The 22,587-nt window shown below is 40.7% G+C and overlaps 1 protein-coding gene across 1 annotated transcript in view; it reads right to left on the bottom strand.

Moving 5' to 3' along the window:
* CFAP47 (cilia and flagella associated protein 47) overlaps window positions 1-22,587 on the bottom strand; it is a 660,392-nt gene that overhangs the window by 529,026 nt on the left and 108,779 nt on the right. The window contains exons 25-27 of the mRNA XM_034754614.1: window positions 18,190-18,385; window positions 16,108-16,317; window positions 1,200-1,300 (exon numbers count right to left, since the gene is read on the bottom strand). Of these exons, the coding sequence (XP_034610505.1) occupies window positions 1,200-1,300; window positions 16,108-16,317; window positions 18,190-18,385 (507 nt within the window). The remainder of the gene's footprint in view (window positions 1-1,199; window positions 1,301-16,107; window positions 16,318-18,189; window positions 18,386-22,587) is intronic.

Below are 22,587 nucleotides of genomic sequence, written 5' to 3'. Positions count from 1 at the left end.
CGGGCAGCCCTTTTCGCGTGGCTGGGAGTGGGAGGGGGGAGGGAGGAGGGGCGGAGTTAGGGCGGGGTTGGCGCGGGGGGGGGTTGGGCGGGGCTGGGTGGGAAATGGGCGGGGCCAGGGCCCCGTGGAGGGTCCTCTTTTTTTATTTGTTAAATATGGTAACCCTAGTTAATCTGAGAAACGTAAAGGCCCCAACCCAGCAAATTACAACATGCAGCCAGACCTCTGTACATTCACAGACAGCCCCGCTGATATCCAATGGGGTTCTCACAGGTAGAGCACTCTGCTTCCCTAAATTGTTATTTACAGGATTGGACCCAAGTAATAAACTGAAAAACAGAGTCACACTGTGGTCAAAGTAGAATTTATCTTAGCTCCATTTATATCACATTACAAACATAAACCTGCAGCTGAATTGTTTGGAGTGGGTTCCGAATGTAATTTCACCACTGCATACAGTCTAGTTGCCTGCCTTACCTCGACCCTTCTGCAAAGATAATTTCAATGGTTGTAACTGGATTCTAAAGCATGGACATCTCCTTTAAGTAAGAAGGGTCCATCCATGTAAGTTGACTTATTTTACACTAATTTTGACACTAATCAATCTGATTTTTTCCAGTATTTTCACAGTATTCCAGCTATATTTGAACAAAACATTACAAAAAAATCTCATGTCTTTTCCAGAATCTCAAAAATACTGAACAACATTTTCAACTATTATATAAATACTCTGTAATAACTTTACCATTCAATTATGCTGCTTTCTTCTGTGCTGTTTTTTCTTTAAAAGTCCAATTGCAGGTGGCACAGAAACTGCCTGTCAACCATAGTTCTTTGTTAGCCTAATTTAAATTAATTTATTTTCCTCCATGTAGTTATGTTATCCTTTCTAAGCTTACTCCAATATTAGCACAATTATTCTAAAAAATGTAGGCTTGTCAGACATTTTTCAATAAATATCCAACTTATTTTGTCCCCCTACTTTCAATAAGAACAAGCCTGAATCTGTATGAATCCCAACATATTATAAAAATCTCATTATGAGTATATTCTCTTCTAAGTACCAAGTAAAAATGCTTCCTTAATTAAATAAGTAGCTATGATCATGATAAAAATTATAGATAGACCATGGTGGTTAATATAATTACAATGTAATAACAATTAAAAAGATTAAGTGAGGAAATGTTCACTACCCTTACCACTTCTCAAGACAATTTGTTGGTCTGTGCAGTGGAATGCCAGGTATGGATATACAGTAAGAAGGCAGTTCTCTGCTGTGGCAGCAACCTGAAGCGAGAACCTGGGGAGGTCAGAAGGGAGGAAGGGGAGGAGAGAAGTATTTTTTTTAATATATGAAAAATCTTTCAATATTTTCTATTAATATGGCTGTTCTTCTGTTAAGTTTTTCAAATATTTCACAGTCAAGCTTTTTTTATGGTCATCTGATTTTTTAATATTGCCTTAGATTTAGCCATTGTATGGTGAACAATAAAATAAACCTTAATATCTGTGTAACAGTAACAAACACTAAAAATAAGATATGCAACCGACTTCTGCTCTCTTGTACAGTGGTGCAACCAGTAGGGTTGCACTGCTGTGAGAGCACAATTTGGAAAGTTTGTGTATATCAATAATCCACAAATAGAGAAGACTGATACAATAATAGTTCTCTCCTATCTGGCACATTCTACTCTGAACATAAATGTGTCATTAATTTGAAAGTTTAAGGAGTAGAAAGGATTTTTTGAAATAAATGCACTGTGTCCATCTGAAAACAAAAAAATTAAAATTAGAATTGATGTTTATGAGCATACTAAAGGAGGTTGCCATCTTGCAAAATAGATTATGCAATTTTTGACACTGGAGAGAGTTTATCACACCCCAAAGAACTCAGTAAAAACAAAACAAAACAAACAAACAAAAGAAAAAATGGGAAAGCTGTCATCTACTCTTGACTCTCTTTAATCCATGAAGTCAGAGGGCCAGAGAAAGTTGCATATGAAGGCCTATAGTTTCACTTCCCTTTTCCTGCACTATTACATGCACTGTTTCTACCTTAAGTAAAATTGATGATAATTTCATTCCATAACACTTTTACAGTATGTTAACACACAGGAAACATATATTACACAAACAGATCTTATACTGCCAAAAAGTAAAAATCTCTAAAAAGTGATCAAGTTATAGGTCTGAAGCTATAAACACTTTGTACCACTGATCATGTAAATTTATGACTTTTTTCCATGAAGGTACGTTATAAATAGTAGGTGAACACAATTAATTTATTGTTTGTGTTTGCAATGGAGCATAATCAAATCATATTAAAAAGTCTAGGTGTTTTATTTGAAGATAAGGTAATCCTCCTCCTAGCAAGTGTGGAATTACTATATATGGTAGATCACTCACTCAGTGGAATCAGTTTTTAAATGCTTAATAAAACAAAATCAAAATATATTTGTTATCTGAATGAACCATTAGGGGTCCACTCATTTTCATTAAACCAATCCTGAGATTTTTGTAATACTTTATTTAGGGAAACAGAACACCATCTGAAAAAATATCTATGCTTTTTTATTTTGTCCTAAAAAGACTTTCAGGCAATTTGTTTCAGTTAATACAAATACATGAGTGATATATTTTGCATTAAAGTAGCTGAATTGTGACCGACAGGGACACTGGAGATGTCATAGTAGATCATGAATCAAGCATCCTGTCTCCAACAGCATTCAGTGCCAGATGCAGACTGTCTGTCAGCCATGAAAGATTTCTAAAAGGACAGATAGCCCAAAGACATCAGGATTTTCTGTCAGAAAACTTTTTATCATCATAGTCTGGGGGTGGATTTTACAGAATACAGGAAGAAATGGCATCACCTGTTTAGGGCAATGAGAACAAGACTGCTCCAAAATTAATAAGGGCAGGAACATAAAGGTTCAGATGCATTAAAAGATCCTGAAGAGCCAAAAAGGATCCTAGAGTGAAGCAAACAGAACAACTCTGATTAGATCCAGAGCTTGTATAATTGGCGTGGAGAGGGGGGAAATAAGATGTTCCATGTAAGCTCTGTGGGATAACAATTGTCCTTTCAATTCATTTGCACACGATGCCAAGTACAGTGGGGCCCTTATTGGACTTGGGCATTTTGCTACTACTGCAACACAATAATAATGTCCAATGACAGACATGTTTTCACATGATGTGCAAGATTTAATGCTTGTGCCATAAGTGCACTTAAAATCAATGGACACTGCTGACCAGGGGTATCTACACAGCCCACAGCGGCAAGTTACAGAGCCCAGGTCAAACATCTCAGGCTCCCACTGCGGTGCTAAGAACTGTCGTGTAGATATTGTAGCTCTGGCTGAAGCTCAGGCTCTGATGCCCACCCCCTTCCCTAGCTGTAGAGCTCTAGTCTGTTGATCCAGGCTTTGAGACTCGTTGATGCTGGCTGTGGAGATGTAGCCTAGAAGGTTCCAGGGCTCATGCAGACTTCCCAAGAGTGAGGCTCCATGCAGGCAAAATGTCAAAGAGGATTGGTCCATAACCCCCAAAGATTCCACAGGCCCTGCTGTAGAAACAGGTAGGACGTGACAGATGGAAGGAGAAAGAATTGAAAGTTGAGGACATGGAGGCTGGGACCTCACTACTGTGATCTTCCTTCTCATTGAAGTTATTCAGCTACCCATCATGCAGACTTTTGTTAGATACTTTTTCTATTCAGAGCTGACCAACTGCTCATTCACCTGATCTAGCATGTAAGATATTGTGCAGTACACACAGCTGGAAAGCCATAGATAATGTGGGATAAGCAGCATTCTGTTAAGGAAACAGAGTAGAAAATATGTACCCTTAGATACTAAAACAAGAACTACACCAAGCCTAACACTATGGGTTTGGTACAAGAAAGGACTACAGAGGTTGGCCTAAGTAATCTGCTCCCCAGAGACCAGCAGTGGAGTCAATTTGCAACCACTACTGCAACACAAGGTCTACTCTACAGTAAACCCTCACAGCTCTTATGTTCCACCTCTGTAAGAGTAAAGCAGGTGGATCTGTCAGGTGCCTCCACCCAGAGCAGTGAATGAACACCAAAAGAGCTCAGCAGCATTGCACCTATAGATGTCAGGCTACGGCTGGGCAAATAACTGATATTTTCTGTTTGGTGGCCAAACTGAAAAAGTCTGGGGAAAAGAATTATTTTGGTTTGACCCGAAATGAAAATTTGTTGGTACCTCACCAAACAGAATAACTGGAAAAAAGTCATTTAGGCTCAAATGAAATATTTTGTTTGACCCAAAACAAAATGTTGCATTTCACTTTGGGGTGTTTGGGGGCCTCCTCCTCTTTTATGAGGGGTGTAGTTAAATCTAGCTAAATTTCAAAATGAAATGCTTTAAAATGAAAAGTCAAAGTGTTTCATCTCAAAAATGTGAAAACAAAAAACTTTTTCTGAATTTCACACACACACCATTTTTATTCAATCAAAATTTTTTGCCATATTTGACCGAATTCACAAACAGCTTTAGCTAACCCAGAACTGCATTTTTTGATGAATAAACTATTGCCTGAAGAAATTTTGCCCAGCTCTACTTCAGACCCTTTGTTTGAGATCCTGGCATTTATTTCTCTCCTCCCACCATAAATAACAGAACTGCATTGGGTTCTATCTTCTGTCTCTTTCATGGTGCAGGAGGCCAAATTTGCTGTTGCATAAGTCCTACTAAAGCATTTGTGTAGTCAAATAAATAAAATAAGATAAAATAAAAGTGTAATGTGTATTAAAATTGGAGACCATCAACATGCAACATTCTCATTGATTTTTTTTCCAAGTATTGTAGTGATTTTTCCCACAGTGAAGGATCTAGATTTTGCAGCTAAGTGTGACACCCCTTCTATTTTCTGAAACTTGGGCAAGAGAGTCTCAGCTTTTCTACCTGCTTTTACTTGCATCAGCCCTGTGGAATAAGACATCTGTCAATCTGGTTGAGGGCAGTTAAAGAAGCAAAAATTGAGATCATCAGTAAAAGCACAAAAAAAAAAAAAAAAAAAAAAACCACCACACACACACACAAAAAACCCACTACAAATTAACTGGAAAGATGGGTTGTAAATTAAGGTCATCTTAGATAAATATTAGTATAACTTCCCATGGCTCATTTAATTTAATCTACACAAATAGTAAGTTGCCTTCTTAAAATACAACCATAGTCCTTCACTTTAGAATTCAGGCTATACATGTCTATAAACCTGATTTTACTACAAAACTTGCTTGCCCATTGTGTTTCCAAAATCACCTCTGTGAAGCAGCTAGGTCCAAGAATGCCCAGCCACCATGACCTACTCTTATTTATGGCACAAAGATTTATTATTTATTAAATTAGATTTCAATCTTATACAAACTCAATACCAAAGGACACCGATCCAAACTTTGACAATGAACGTCCTTGACATGCACTTAGAAACCCAACATAGGATACACAAATAAAAATTAACCAAAGCAGCAGCACTTCGTCTCACCTTTCCGCACACCATTTCATCCACAGTCATGTAACCCTTATAGCCTAAAACTTCCCATTGTACTTTCCCCACTAGACAAAAATCCCATCCTCAACTGCCTCAGCCTTTCGCCAATGCTCACCCAAATAGATAGGCTTTGCCATGTACCCACAAAATACCAATTAACCTAACACAGACAAACCATCAAAACAGGTCCCTTGCCCGAACAGTGAAATGCAGGAGAGGAATTGAATTTCCAGCTGCTTATCTTCTAATCACATTCCAAACACTAGATCAAGAGCTGGAGTTCAAGATCTTCATGATTCAAACCACTACAACACACACTGTCTCTTTGGAGGTGGAAAAACAAACAGAGAGGCTTTTTAATTCTGGTGGTACAATTCAAACAAATTAACATCTTTACAACACCAATAGTTACAAATATTCACAATATTCTTTATGTGGTGTATAAGAGGTTACATACCAAATAATTATTCTCCAAATGTATTGCCTCCATTGACCCAAACTGTGGGAATGCATCTGTAAGCAGAGTCAGGATGAGCTCTACCCTGACATCTGGTGGTGAATTATGGCGAGTGTGGAAAAGAACTCCAGGGGCTGATCTTGTTTGCATAGGCACACCCACTCGCCTGGCATGAAACAACAGCAACTCAAAGTGATTACTTTGGCTGGTGTGAGATTCCCAGTTTTTTTGTTATTGGGGCAGGAAGAATAAAGTTTTGTTACCCTGATTCTGTGAATCAAGGCCAGTGGAACTGTTGTATGACAGAAGGACTGAGTGAGTCCTTCACCATTACCTAAGTAGCATTTGCTTGTTAAGGGGCATGGGTTACAAAACCCAGTGAATTGAGAGAGGATGGGGACAGGTATTTGTACCTGATGGTATGGGCCCCTCTCTGAGGGGTTGAAACACCAATTGCACTACCTCCTCTCTCCACTGTTGAATATTAGAGCTAACTTTGCTTCCATTAGAAGTTTAGTTACAGACTGCTGAGCTGAATTTACTCTGGGCTAATGGTGCACTAGCACTGGGGCTCCCCTACTATGAGCTAAAATCACTAAGCGCTGAAATCACAAAAGAGCTGAGATCACTAAGGCTGTGTTAACTAGTGGGGGAGCCTAAAGCTATATTGCTAAGCAGCTGGTGGAGCAGCTAGCAGAGTGGAGCCTTGCGGGACGGTTGGAGTGGAGCTGAGCAACTCACAGGTCGGTGAGCGGAGCGGCTGGAGGAGCAGCTGGCAGAGCAGAGCCTTGTGGGAGCGGCCCAAGGGACGGCTGAAGTGGAGCAGAGCTGAGTGGCTCACAGGTCGGTGAGCAGAGTGGAGCAGCTGCCAGAGCAGTTCGTGGGACGGCGGGAGCAGCCCACGGGGCAGCTGGTGGAGTGGAGCGGCTCGTGGTGAAGGCTGCGGCGGAACCCCGTCGGCCTCGGATCACGTAAGGTGCCCCTTAACACCCTGAGTGCCCCCCCCCCGAACTCTGGGGCTGCACTGACCAGGGACAGAGACTTTGGGGGGGGGGGTTTGTTGGACTTTTGGGACTTTGGTGATCCTTGGGTTGCTGGTTTCAAGAACCCAAGGGAAAGGACACAGCCCAACTTGCTGGGGTGGGTTTTTTTGCTTATGGTTTGTGTTATGAATCCTGATTGTGGTGTTTTTCCAATTTCGTTTACCTCATGTTATTAAACATTTTCTGTTACACTCAGACTCCGTGCTTGCGAGAGGGGAAGTATTGCCTCTTAGAGGCACCCAGGGGGTGGTAGGTAATTGTCCCAGGTCACTGGGTGGGGGCTCGAGCCGGTTTTGCATTGCGTTATTGAAACGGAACCCCAAGATACAGAACCCGGCCCTTGTTGCTGCCAACTTAGATGGGCAGAAGGGTTACACATCTCTTGTCAGGCAGCAATGGAACCCATTTCACAGCAGCGAGCTGCTGGGGAAACACGTCCCTCTGTTTCAGCATTCTAGAACTAAAGACTCAAGAGACACCCCAACACCTCACTTGTACCTCACTTCCTTTCTAAGATCCCATTCCAGCAAAACAATTTAAGTTCACAAGTAGTCCCACCACTTCAGTGGAGCTGTTCAAATGCGTCAATACATTGCTGGATCAAGGTTGAACCTCTGGGCACATCCTGTAAATCTCCCAAGCAGAGGCTGGGTCAGGGTGAATATGCAAAAGAGATAAATAACCTCTTTCTGTTTGAAAGTAACAAAACTCTTCATCACATTGCTTCCATTCATCCTCACTGTGAGAGCCTAACTAGCAATGACTGTGCTAAGTAGGTTAAGGGGTGACTTGATTATAGTCTATAAGTACCTACATGGGGAACACATATTTACTCTTCAATCTAGCAGAGAAACATATAACACAATCCAATGGCTGCAAGTTGAAGCTATACAAATTCAGACTGGAAATAAGGCACACATTTTTAACCATAAGACTAATTAACTGCTGGAACAAATTACCAACAGTTGTGGTGGATTCTCCATCAGTGCCAATTTTTAAATCAAGATTGGATGTTTTTCTAAAAGATATGCTTTAGGAATTACTTTTGGGAAGTTCTATGGCCTGGGTTACACAACAGGTTCCCTTCTGGCCTTGGAATCAATGAATATAGTAGTACTCCACCACCTTCTTCCTAGCTGAAGTGACTGAAGCATCATTGTCCCAAATAAAGCACACACTAAGAGCTAGACTTAGAGGTTTGCAACCCAACCTGGACTCAATGTGACCCAACAACAAGTGGTGGTTTGGAGTTGGATCGGATGTAATTTGTATATGTATAGTATACATTCGGTTAGGTAATCACTTTATCACTGCCTTCATCTAACTTTCTTTTTTGCCTGTCTGTTAACAGGGCAGCTAAAGGCAGGGAAACATGGGCAACTCCCAGGGCAGCTCCCCACATGGTTACCAGTAGCCTTAGCAACATGCCAGCAACAAGACAGACATACACTTTGGCAAGGGCCAGGAACTGTGAACACAAGTAGGGGGTCTCCTCCTTACCTCACTGAGGCCAGTCTACAAGGCAGGAGCCTCTCAGCAGCAGGCAGTTGCAAAGGGAGGAGGAGTCTGATCGTACAGATGCATGGAATCTGCTGTCCACAAGCAGCAGCAGCTGCCGCTCCAAGAGAGCAGGAATCTGTATTAGTAAGCGAGACACATTTCCTGTGCACAGATGAAACATTCCTGTCCCTGGGTGCAATGAAGAGTGCTGGGCAGCTGGGATCTGGCTCCTCCACTTCCCCCCTAGCTGCATGCAGTAGTGGACATGGGGTATGTATCTATGGCAACCTGATGGCACCAGATCCATAGAAGCAACCCCTTGGGAGTGGCAGGGAACACACACTTCATGTTGTGTTTTTATCTCTCTCAGTATTGCTGCAGGACTCAATCACTTTCACTCCAGGTCCGCTTCCTACTCCTCTCATGTGGTCAGTAGTATTTCATGGCGGGGTCCCTGAAGAGGGGTGGGGAGGATGTGTGGAGAGGAACTGCATGGCATAACCCAGTCTGACAGTGCTTATGTCCCAGCTGTCAATCGTGATAGCCCCGAGCATTATGAAAGCGTGACAGTCTGTCCCCAAAGGGGAGACATGAGGATAAAGGAGCAATTACTAGAACAGTGCTCTGGTCCAAGGAGTCAAAATGCGCTCTTGGATGATGCGGGGGGGGGAGGGTATGTGGACTGACCAAACCCCGAGCTGTCTCCTGTGGTATCTATCCCTCTTTCTGGGGTAGTCCTGTTGCATCGGAAGAGGAAAGGACTGGCCAAACATGCCCTGTGAACAATACTACTGCTGCTGTTAAATGCTGTAGTGGCACCTCTGCACCACCAGCATGTACAGCCCCAAGGACGGCAGGGTAGCCCTAGAGTCCTTGAAGGAGCGCAGCATTTCATCAATTTTGTCCAAAAACAGCATTTGGCCCTCAAAGGGCAAATCCTCAATGGCTTGCTGGACATAGGAAGCAATGCCCAATATCTGCAGCCAGGAAGTCCGTCATCACTCTGGCCGAGATGTCTGTGCTGTCAAGCGCGGACTGCAAGGACATCTTAGCCAACAAGCAGCCCTCAGTGAGAAATGCCCAAAATTCCTTTGATGAGGGCTCAGGCAGCTGGTTTGCAAACTCTGACATAGTGGTAGAATTAATGAAATTGTATTTGGACAGCAAGGCTTGCTGATTAGCAATTCACATACGTAAGGAAGAGGAGGTATGAATCTTCCTGCCCATGAGGTCAAAATATTTAAAGTCCCTATCCTTGGGTGTGGACTTAAACCTGCCCTGCTGGGCTCTGTCATTCATTGCAGTTACAACTAGAGAATTTGGGGCTGGATGGGAGTAAAACCTCTGAAATCCCTGCACAGGAACAAAAGAGCACTTTTTCATGCACTTAGCTGCAAGCAGGAACAAAACAACTGTGCTCCAGAGGGCCTTAACTGGTTCAAGGAACACATCACTAGTAGGGAGAGCAACTCTCCCAGGGGCAGATGGCTGCAGGATATCCACTAATTTGTAGGTGTTCTCTTGCAAGAACTTCACTTGGGTATTGAGGGAATCAACTACACACTGCAAAAGGTCTCGTTAGGCCTTAAAATCCTCTGGTACTGAAGGGAAGGATGATCCAAGCACCACAGAATCATCCAAAGATGACAATGAGTACCTTAACTAAGCCAAAGCCAGATCCAGTTGCAGGGCTGATGGACCCAGATGGGACGACTCTGAAGACTCTGCCCAGAGGACTAACAGTCCCTGGGCCTGGGGAGGATCAACAGTCACCACTGCAGACCTGGCCAGTGATCTTGCCTTCAAGCGAGACGAAGAGGGGAACCTCCACAACTGAGGAGCATCCCACAGATTCCATGGAGGCCAAAGACCTGGATAAGGCATTAGTGGCCATTAGGCACTGGGCCAAGAGCCTCCATCCCAACTGGAAGACGAGTATCAATCCTGGTATCCATAATGGTCCATCAGCAACCTTCAATCCAGGTTAGCCGATGAAGAATGGAAGGATGACGACCCCAACTCTGACACGGATGTAGCCAATTACTTCATTTTATCATTCATTTATTGTGTGATGTTATGATTAACATGCTATCTCATATATAATCATTGTATGCTATATAGATTTAAGTTGTAGAATTATAAAAGTATCAAAGGGGATAAGTATACATTAGGTATCTAAGTAAGTAGGGCTGAAACACAAGACCTACAGGCTGAGGCCTGTAAGATGTCAGCTTAGCCATAATAATAAATAATAATAATAGGAGATATCCCATCTCCTAGAACTGGAAGGGACCTTGAAAGGTCATCAAGTCCAGCCCCCTGCCTTCACTAGCAGGACCAAGTACTGATTTTGCCCCAGACTCCCAAGTGGCCCCCTCAAGGATAGAACTCAGAACCCTGGGTTTAGCAGGCCAATGCTCAAACCACTGAGCTATCCCTCTCCCCCCTAGGCCATAGACATAAGAAATGCTTGGCATAAGTAAGCAACCAAAGAATGACCCTATGCCACAAGATCATAGGAAAAGATGTGCCAATGGGTGGTATTGCAAGAAATTTACTGTAAGAGTTATTTTTTGCTTACAAGATATCCAGTAGTCACATTTTTCTAACACATGCCCTAACCACAGGGTGCACCATGTGCATAAATGCTAATGAGGTATAGTCAGAATCACATTATAAAAAGAGATTGGAAAGTTTAGCTCCCTACTGGAAGCTCCAGCAGGAACCATCCCTCTACTGATGATCAATTGGCAAAACAGCCATCAGACCTTAAGAATATCATTAAGGATGTGAGTATAACTATATTTGTAAATTGTGCGTTAGTCTTTATAAAAATTCTATAGGCATGGGAAATCTTAACTTTAACTGTAACTTGTAAAACACACTAGACATTGTATTTGTAAATGTATGAGTGGTCACTATCCTTGGTCTTTATGTGGTCCCAGAAACTCGAAATCTGAAACAAGTAGCAGAGGTGACTTTCACTCTGTTGAGCTTGAAACTGTAGTCACCAAAGCTTAACCCACGGTGGCATACCACCACATTACAAAATTCACATTAAATAAAATAAAAGGCTATACCAAGGAGCCTCAGGATCCCAGACATAAGGGTGGAACGAGACCAGAGAGAGAAAGTAACCAGTCCTATTCGTCCATCATCCAGAATAAGGCAGGAGGCAGCACTGCCAATGGAAGTGGTACCATCAGTACTGAGCATGCCCATTCCGGAAATGGTGTTGGTCCTGAAGTCAGCAGCGGTACTAGAGTGTCTGATGGTACTGATGTCAAGGGCAGCGAAAGCTGCCACAGTAGCATTTGTGGTGCCGACTGTAGCAGTGCCAAGGAGATTCCCGGTGCCGGGGTCCTCCATATGCATCCCAGTACCAGCCCTGCTTTCACAACTTACGGAAGGGCAATATTGGGGTGCAGTGCCAAGAGACCCAAGGGTTCGGCATCTTGTTCAATTGACAGAGCTGCAGATAGGGTGACCAGACAGCAAGTGTGAAAAATTGGGACAGGGGGTGGGGGGTAATAGGATCAGAAAGACCCAAAAATTGGGACTCTCCCTATAAAATCAGGACATCTGGTCACCCTACCTACAGGTGATGCAGCCCTGGCAAAGTCCTAGACCAAAGGAGAGATTGGGACCAAGAGGCAAAGGAGATCTGTACCTGCCTGATACGCTGCTGAGGTGGAAACAATTGATACTGGCATCTCCCTCATCGTGCCAGACTCAACAGAAGTCCAGAGACTGCAACTCGAGTAAACGGTACAGGATTTCGAACCTCCATACTCCGTACCAAGGAAGGGTTAGAGCTACCCATACCATCCTGCACACCTGTACCAACTAACTGTCAGGGTGGTTAAACACTGGAACAAATTGCCTAGGGAGGTTGTGGAATCTCCATCTCTGGAGATATTTAAGAGTAGTTTAGATAAATGTCTATCAGGGATGGTCTAGACAGTATTTCGTCCTGCCATGCGGGCAGGGGACTGGACTCGATGACCTCTCGAGGTCCCTTCCAGTTCTAGAATCTATGAATCTATGAAACTCCATGCCAGTCCATGCTTTTCCTTGGGGAAGCAAAAGAGTCTTTTGCTTATGGCCCCAAGACCAAGAGCAGTCTTAGTTGAGCTTATGCAATCTTTTCTTCAGCACAGTTGACAGGGAATGGCTCCTCCATTTCTTCGGAGAGGCACCTGCTCCAGTATGTGCAGCAGCAGCACTCCCGGAATCCGAAGCACCGTGTGTGGGGATCACTGTGTGGGATTGCTTCACCACACGAAGGACAACATTTGAACTCCTGTGAGGGCATCACTGAGAAAAACTACTACAACTAACACAAAGGGTACTACTAACTATATACAACAAGGGGAAAAAACTAATCTAGTTGAGAGGTTATGAGGTTAAGACCGCACAGAGCTCCGACTCAGCTATTGGCAGTAAGAAGGAACTGAAGGAGGGCTGGTGTTGCACTGCCACGTGCAGCTAGGGGAGGGGCTATGGCCACGAGGTGCGAGCGCCACCCCCTACAGGTACTGCTAGGCAAATTTCTCCAGTTCCGGTGCACTGGGTGTGCAAATACCTAAGTGCAGTACACGTCCGCATCTACTCAAAGAAGATTAATGCCAGCTTTTTATTGAATTTGTTTTTTTAATTAAAGTAATTCCTCTTCAAGTGAATGGTGATATACCTTCTTTCATTTTAATGGCAGTACAGATAAAGGTTTATTATGCACTAAAATCGTATATCCCTCCATAACAAGGTTTGATAAGCTGCTACTGGATCATATAAAAAGAGTTATTGAAACTAACTACTGTGCCTGCAGAGCGGCTATTTTTCAAGCCTCAAAATTCTATTGTTTTGTATTATCCTTTCCTACGAATTACTGAAAGGTTTACAAAGAAACCACATCCCAAATCACAGTTTATCTTAGAAGTAAATAAAATGGGTCTACCAAAAAAGAGTAGTGGAGTTACACTGATATAGATCAAGAAACAGAATATAAAAGTTCCAACCACTCCCTCTCTAATTACTTAAGTATTCATACAATTCTTGCATAAAAATATTATAAATATTTAGTTTTATATTTAGGGCAAACCTAATACCATGTTGTAGCCTCACAAGATTTGAAAGGACAAAATGTTTAACCCTGAAAATTGAGATCACAGTAGAAATAATGACAGGCAAATAATTAAGGTAGTGCTTATCAGCTCTTTGCACCATTCTAATTTTAAGATATATTCCAGGGGTAGGCAACCTATGGCATGCATGCCAAAGGCGGCACACGACCTGATTTTCAGTGGCACTCACACTGCCCAGGTCCTGGCCACCGATCCGGGGGGCTCTGCATTTTAATTTAATTTTAAATGAAGCTTCTGAAACATTTTAAAAACCTTATTTACTTTACATACAACAATAGTTTAGTTATATATTATAGACTTATAGAAAGACCTTCTAAAAACGTTAAAATGTACTACTGGCACGCAAAACCTTAAATTAGAGTGAATAAATGAAGACTCGGCACACCACTTCTGACAGGTTGCTGACCCCTGATATATTCAGTCTCTTGTGCAACATATTATACTGCAATACAAAGTATCAGAGACTTTTGGCAGAAGTGATGACTATTAGAAAAACCACCTCCCAGAAGCACATTGCTAAAGGCTCAAATGGTGGTCCCATAAGTTTAGACGAGACCAGGTTCAAGTCTCAAGAGTGGGGGGACAGGTTCTCTTAATTGAGGTTACATTTCCAGGCCTTTAAGGAATCTGATTGTCATGTCACTTGAAAAAACAGACTGTTATCCACATGAGGGTGGCAAGCTGGTATTGCTGCCAGGTGAACCTTGGTAGAGGAAACTGCTAAGCCTTGCTGTTTCAGGTGCAGCAAATAGTCGCGTATGTGTTGGATGGATGAATGCACTGGAGAAACTCCAGTTTGCCAAGCCCAGACCAAAAACCACTTCCATTTTGACAGGTAGGCGGCCCTGGTGGAGGGCTTTCTACTGCTTAGTATGACCTAGCAAACTTGTTCCAAGTAAGCCTCTTTTATGGGATTTAGCCACTAAGTTTCCAGGCTGTTAAATGAAGGGAATGCAGGTTTGGGTGGAGCAGCTGACTATGGTCTTGAGTGATCATATCCAGGTGCAATGGAAGTGAGACTGGAATCACCACTGAGAGGTCCAGTGTTGGTGGGGCCATGCTGGGCTACTGGTATAAGCCAGGCTTTAGCCCATGTGATCTTTAGAAGCACTCTGTGTAGGAGTGGGATCGGGGGGGAAATCATAATAAAGCTTCCTGTCCAGGGGAGCAGGAAGGTGTCTGTGATGGAACCTGTATATAGTGAATATCTAACCAAAAAAAAAAAAAAAATCAGCAAGTTATACTGCAAGAAATTTAAAACAAAAAGCAATTCTACCTTTTGGGGGGGTGGGAGGGGAAAAGAGCACATCGGCTTCCTGATCCTGAACTTTAACTGTGATCTGACTGATTTCACATCCTACACCGTAAATCAGCATAGGACTACTAGGAACTCTACTGAACTAGCTTTATGCAAAAGATGTGAATAGAAACTTCAGACAGATTCGGTCTCCTACTTCCTTTTCCATGTGCATGGAGGAGGGACGGGAGCAGCATCTAGAAACTCAACAGGATTGGTGAATGTGGTAGTCCTTTCCTGGAAGTCTCCTAAAGATCTGCAGAGCAGAAAGAAGGGCCACCAGCTCTCTCTGATACCATGGGGAGCCATAGGGACTTCCTAGCACCTGGACAGGAAGACAGGTCCTGCCCCACTCCCATAAACATTATATAGTAGAGAGGGAGTTCAAAGGAAAGATAATGTCATAGAGGTTTAGGTTCAAGACAAACTCAAGCCACCTTAAAATCCAGCCAAGGTTGGGTAGTTGCCAACTGCTGCAGACCATTAGCCACACAAAACAAGTCCTGCAAGGTTCATGCAGCCCTACAGTCAAACATTTCGTTCTTTAAATAGACCTCTAAACTATAAACTCTAAAGGTTTTTTCCATTGTATTGTATGAATTAAGCATTAAAATGATGATATATTAGGTTAATAAGGGGCTTTCATTCTGGAAGACTGCAAAGCACTTTACAAAGCTGAATTGACAGGAACACCGTATTTCATGCTGTTACTTCCTCCTGTTCGACTGCAGTACCATTTAAAGTATAACACCAAAACAAACAAACAAAACCAAAAAACAAAATCTAACGGAGATTTTTTTTAAACAAAACAATTTGGACCAAAAATAGTAGGATTTGTTTACTCAACAGAACACTTCTCAAAAGTGAATATGAGGGAGTGGGAACAGAGAAAAACTGAGCAAAGTACAAGATTCTGAAATGATTTAAACCTTAAGGGCAAAGCTAACTAGCATGATTTGGAACTGGAATCCAGCTCAAAACAATGTATTTCTTTGGTTTACTTTCAAATATATTAGTTTATATTAGGGACTCATTGTAATTTTTTTCCAGCTAGTTTATGTCATAAAGTTTGTGTCTTACCCACTTCTCCAAAACAGAGAGTACCCTTCCTTCCCCCAAATGAACTTAATTTAAATGCATTACCTGTTTTTTTCATCATCGATGAAGAATATGTTCCTTAAAAATGACACTGGCCTAGATGACCTGAAGCTGATATGACAAGTGAGTCCTACATTTGTCCCCTCTGGTGAGACTGCAATAACTTGGCCACTTGGAAACTGCACAGAAAGGGGATTAATCTTGTCACCATCTTCAAATTCAAGCTCTGGAATTTCAACTTGTAGTGCTGACGGCCTGTGTTAAAAATCAATAATAATGATGTTTGTTCCCAAAGGGCAACAGTAACAAAGTTAAGTCACACATCTATCAAACTGCTTTTTGCAGCTTGATATATGAACCATGATCATAACACAAATTTGTTTTTTAAATTATTAGTCAACTGAAACTAACTGAAAAATTATAAGTCCTTTAACATTTAACGTGCCATTTTGTCTTTTACAAATGTACTGCAATTAGTTTTCTGTAGTGACCAACTGCAACTCAGCATTCTACGGAAGAATTTTTACAGACCATTGTTATAACTAAGGCCTAAGTATTACTTTTATTTGTTTCCTTAAAAATCACCTATGCTAAAGCTTTTCTCTATATTGATTTAATTGTATTAACGCTTACCAAATTGTTCTACTGTTCAAAACAGCTTTTACTATATATCTATTTGCACAAAATGGAACCTCCTGGACAGAGACATTTTGAAATACTTCCCCTGGTCACACAAATTTAGGCCCCAATCTTGCAATCAAATCTATGTGAGTGGATCCCCAGACCCATATGGAGTCCGGCTTGATCCAGTTGTGGTATTATTGACAAAAGTCATCCAATAAATTACTATTTCTCAACAGAAATCCTAGGAAATTCACCCCACCTACAAATGACCATCATCTGTAGGAAAGAGGATGTCAGATGTTCATTCAGATCTCTGACACTGCAATACAAACGTGCCACTAACTGTACTGGAAAATGAAATTTACTATTTAACCACAGAAAAAATGTATCACAGGTAGAGGAAGTACAAGCTTCCTAAGACTTGTCATACCAGTGTGCCTCAACTCTTGCCTGGAGAGACTAGTACTAGGGAAGGGAGCAATTCAAGTTCTGCCTAACATGCTAACAATGTCAGCAACTGTGGTATTCATTTTGATATGTTAGCACCTATCCATTGGAAACTATGGTGAGACCATACCATCATTTAACACAGGTAACAAAAACCTATCGGATGGTAACTTTAACCACTATTGCTTTGAGCTGTATTTGAACTAGTGCCCTAAAATTTAAAAGCTCTGGATACCATTACCAAGCCCTAGTATTCAAAAATATTAAGCTGTACAATGCTATATGGTACAAAACCCATGATAAAGGACTCAGGGAGACATCTGTTAACCAAATATTGCACCAACTCTGGACTAATACATTTTGCTATACAGTATGGAGATTAAAGGAAAGGTTTTGTTTGTTTTCAAATCTTCAGTTTAACGGTGTTATATTTGGAGATCTAAAAAATATGAATAAAAAGGCGCAATCATTAATAAATCTAATTTATAGACACTTTTAGATTAATGTGTTTGTTTTGTTGAAATATAATACAGCCTTGCATAGATAATGAAATCATAGTACATCCAGTGTAACTCAATGATGTGTATAACAAAATCATATTAACCCAAACTAACTGTTTGAGGATTTCTAATCCATTTGCCAGAGAAAAATAACAGCTACAATGTTTTCATCTAATCATGACACCAAAAAAAACAAGTTTATGATGTGAATCTCAGACTGAAGTCACTGAGAAGCTCTCATAGCTGCTGCTTTTTTCAATAGTTCTGCTTTGCTTTCCAAAAAAAGTACAAAAAGTGTGACAATCTGTCCTGTACTGATGGACAGACACATTTCTGGAGCACAGAGCTAGTAGAGAAATGATACATCATGAGGCTAAAATGCTGTTAACTATCACTATTTCCTGCTAAGTACTGCATTTTCCTCCATTGAGCAGACAGTGATATGAACACCAACCCACACAGCAATTATCAAGTACCTCCTGCAGCGGAAAACAGAGGAAGCATGATAATTATGGTGTTTATGGCAAACTAATCTGGAATTTAAGTGAAGATTTACCTTGAGTAGTCTTTTGGAATAATATTGACATACATCTCAGTTTTCATATCCAGAGGAACAGGCATCAATATCAAAAATGGGGGATCGAAGTTTATCTTAGGTGACTTGACAGTACTAGACAGAGTTAATAGTTTGCAATGAGATGGGTTATCATTCAGAAACACTGGCACTTCAGCTTCATACGTCCCAGGATAAGCTAATGAAAAATGGAACAATCAAACAAATATACGAACATAATTAAAATAAATCATTTGAAGTCACAAACCTGATAAGAACTTTCTAATCAAGCATATTGCTTTTGTTTTCAAAATACAGTCTAACATGAAAACAAGCTGCTGTACTACATATAGTGTCTACTAAGATAAGTTAGGAAGAAAAAAAATTGTTACAAGTGACTTGTCCTGGAAACTTGGAACCCGTTTTTATATTGTTTATTAGCAGGAAACTTTTTGAAATACTGGCATTTCTTCAAAATTATTGAAAAATAAAATATTTCTTGCAGTTGATGAGATGTATGTCCATTCTTAAGCATCATGAAATGTGAAACCACCCATCTCTACCTGTACTGTCATGTAGTCAAAGTCCTATGGGCCCTCTAAATCAACATAATAATGGACTCCAATATCTTAAAATATAAATTCAACATACCAGATTCCAAAATCCTGTACTGTTTCCAACATAAAAATGCCTCTCACATCTCATCTGCCAATACACAAAAAACTTCTAGGGTGAAATTATGATTCCACAGAAATAAATGCTAAAACTTACATTAACTTCAACGGGGCCAGGATTTCATCCTATATATCTATTACATCCAAAATAATTAAATTTAAAAAAAAAAAACATTAAGTTTGGAAAGTCAAACACTCATTTAGGAAATATCAAATTTATGGTTGCCTTAACTTGGTCTCATTACCTGATCAGATACTAATTTTTCACATAACCCATATCTCAATCAGTGCACAGGTTGGAGAGTGCTCACTGAATAAGCACTTTTCAGTGTTTCTCTTCATCTTAATTACTCAATGTGTGTCCCCATGCATTATTTACTGCACGTCATCCAAACCTTGTACTCAACACAATTATTAATTTCCTCATAGCCTTTTCTATGATGCTCTCATCATAGTATCTTAGTTCTTTAATGAATTTATTTTACAACACCCCAGAGAGGTAAGGAAAATGAAGACCAAAATTTTCAAGTCTCCATTAATTTTGGGTGACAATTTGAGATGCTTAGGGTTTAATTTTTCAGAGTACTCAGCATTATATAGCACTTTACATGTTCCAAGCACAGCTTCCGTTGCCTTCAGCGACAGCTGTGAATGCTCAGTATTAGAGCTGGGTGACATTTTTTTGGCAAATACTAAATTTACCAAAATATGCATTTTTCAGGGCACCAAAACTATTTGCAAATTCAAATCTAATTTGGCAATTAGTTTTGACCAAACAAAATGAAAACAAGATTTTTGAAAATGTGGATTTGATCAACATTGAAAACAATTTGACCTGATCAAAATTTTTCCATTTTTTGTTTGTTTGTTTGTTTCATCAAGAAAAACGTGGGAGGTGGAGCAATTTGGGAGGGGGAAGGGGATTTTTCCATCTGGCTTCCAAACCAGTAAATCAATTATTTGATCAATTCTACTGCGCACTTTTGTAAATACGACCCCAGGTGTCTCCAGTTGGGTACCCAGAAAATGAGGAACACATAATAGCCAGCTGTGAAAATTGTGGCTTGTGTGACATGCCCAACAACATATAGCAACACTGTGACAGAGGCAGTGATAGAAGACACTTCTCTAGGGCAGCATTCAACTGCCTTTTCACTTCACAGCCCTGATTCATTCCAAGAATGGTTCCATCCTGTGTACTAAATGAGGCAGGAGTCCTGGGGGAAAAAATAGTTTGCCAAGTGCACTTGATTTCCATTCTGTTAAAAGGTATCTTAATTACATGATCACATACTAATAATAATTTGAACTTTCCTGGCAAACTTTTTTCTCTCTTTTCTACTGCTCCACTTGTCCAGCAGTCACCTCAACCATTCAGACGAATGTTTTAGAGTTTGCAGGGGTTTTGTATTCTCACAATTTTTCCTCCTTTAAATATGACATTGCTTTCTCAAAATCTGAGAAAACTGGCCACACCTACTCACCCTCCTCTGAGCACAATAATCTCATCCAGATTCTGCTTCTTTCTTAAAAGCACAACTGACCAGGATTCAAAAAAAATGCTACTACTGCACAACAGCACTAACCACACAAACTGAACAACAAGAGGGATAAGATAATCACATTAAACCAGAATGCCAGTCTGATTCTAGACAAGTATTCAAATCAGTTAGCCAGAGAAAACTACATATCTCGCATACTATGGGAAATATTTGATATGTTAACTATACCTCTAGTGACCACAGCCAAAACTTGTGCTACGCTACTACCTAATATTCCATCATTTGCTATATGGTAGTCAAGTTGCCAGGTGATGTGGGAGTTTTCCTTGGGGATATTTCATAGTGTTTACAAATTTGTCCACTTAATTTTGCCCACAGCTGTTGGAATCCATGGAATTAAGTAATTCCTCCTCTTGTTAATACTGGACATACTGGAGGGACGGGGAATAATTATCCTAATTTATAAGAAAAGACCCTAAAGGCAGCACCACAGAAACACTAACTGAAATTTTAAAAAGAGTTTTCTTTCTGATCCTGCAGAACCAAAAACAGGAAACAAACTATCAAACTCCAATTGCATACTACCACTGCAAACAAAACAATAAATCGTTTTGTTAAGATGTAGCCACACATTTATTTCAGTCATCAGTTTCAGGAAAAGCCAATTTATAAAGCTCCCTCCTTAAGCAGGTCTGAGTTTCTGATATTTCTCCATTTGGGCATCATGGGGTCAAAGTTAAGGTTGTTTGGGAGAACTTTGCTGTGTACTGGCATGTATCTCCTTACTTTCCTGAAGAGGGATATTTACCTAAACAAGAGCCTTATTCCTTAAATAGTACCATTGATTTTTATAAGTCTACTTAACACAAGGATGGGGAAAAAGTGGCCGCAAGTGGTTTTCCCTCATCTACATTTCTGAGGTCAAACCATTGTGGTTTCTTGCCAGCCATTCTATCCCAGCCACCACTTGTGGGGTCATGCATACTTTGCAAAGCACGCAAACTAGTGTTTTTACATAAAGCACACAAACAGATGTATTATGAACCCAAGGTGGATATTATATACACTTAACAAAACATAAATAGGTGTTATTTTTAAATATATATCTGTGTTTACACATACACCTGGGTGTTTTGAATTCTTAGGCTTACCCATTGAATTATCTTCTCCAATCCTATTCACAAATCCCTTAAAACCTAAAGCAAGGCACTTTTAAATGAACACTTCATGAGAGGTTAAAAAAAAAAGCACTAGAACATTTTTTTTAAAAGTGAATAACAAATCTGGACAATTCATTTCAAGGAAGCACTTTGTCTTAATTGCCCCAAACTTCCCATAAACTCAAAAATGACATGTATGTGAAGTTTCAGTTGCATTGATTCTGATGTAGTTTAAATTCAAAGATAAATTCAGTTTCAAATTCACTCTAACAAGAAGTCAGCTGTAACTATAACGAGGCACAATCAGTGCCCATTGATAGTATTTATAACACTACCTTAACTGCAGTAGAACATCATAGGCTGGGATTTTCAAAGGCGCCCAAGGGACTTGGGATCACAAATCCCATTGAAATTAACTCCCTTGTGCCCTTTTGAAAATGCCAGCCAAAGTCTAATGGCTTTAAATAAAACATCTGTCTTCAAATAACCAGCTTTAACTGCACTGTAAGTGTCTTTTTAACTGACTGGCTGAAAAGTGTCCTTTGGGTTTGAAAAAGACATAACTTCAACAGAAACAAAAATTTTCATAAAACTATTAGGAACAAAAAAAAAGAAGACTTCAACTTCTCAAAGTAATAACTCCAACGAAAAAAAATGGAGTCCCCAGAAGCACAAAGTTAAACACAGCTCCACTTGTTTTTGCTGAAGTCACATCAACCTCAAGCCCAGCAGGCAGCTTTCCAGTTACAAAGGCTCTGCTGGTACAGACAGAAGCACGTCAGTGTAAGCTGCTGCTTTCCTCAAAGCAGCTACAGACTTGAGGATGAAAGTCTGTAGAGTTTCAGTACCAAAATAAAAAGTGAAGTTATGATTTAAACAGAGTGCAAACGATAACACTGTTAAGCAAGTTGTCACAGTCCGGGCACTCCCACACCAACAACAGCAGCAGGTCCCAGTACAGAACATCCCTTCCTGGCTATAAACAGGTTCAAATACAAAGTCTTCGCTTTGCAAAGTCCCATCAAAAGCCTTTCCATTTCTTGGGAGGTTTTAGCAGAACACCAC

This window comes from Trachemys scripta, chromosome 1 (genome assembly GCF_013100865.1).
Source record: "Trachemys scripta elegans isolate TJP31775 chromosome 1, CAS_Tse_1.0, whole genome shotgun sequence".
Lineage (NCBI taxonomy): Eukaryota > Metazoa > Chordata > Testudines > Emydidae > Trachemys > Trachemys scripta.
Note: the sequence above shows the minus strand (reverse complement) of the source record. Positions and strands in the feature narration are given on the sequence as shown.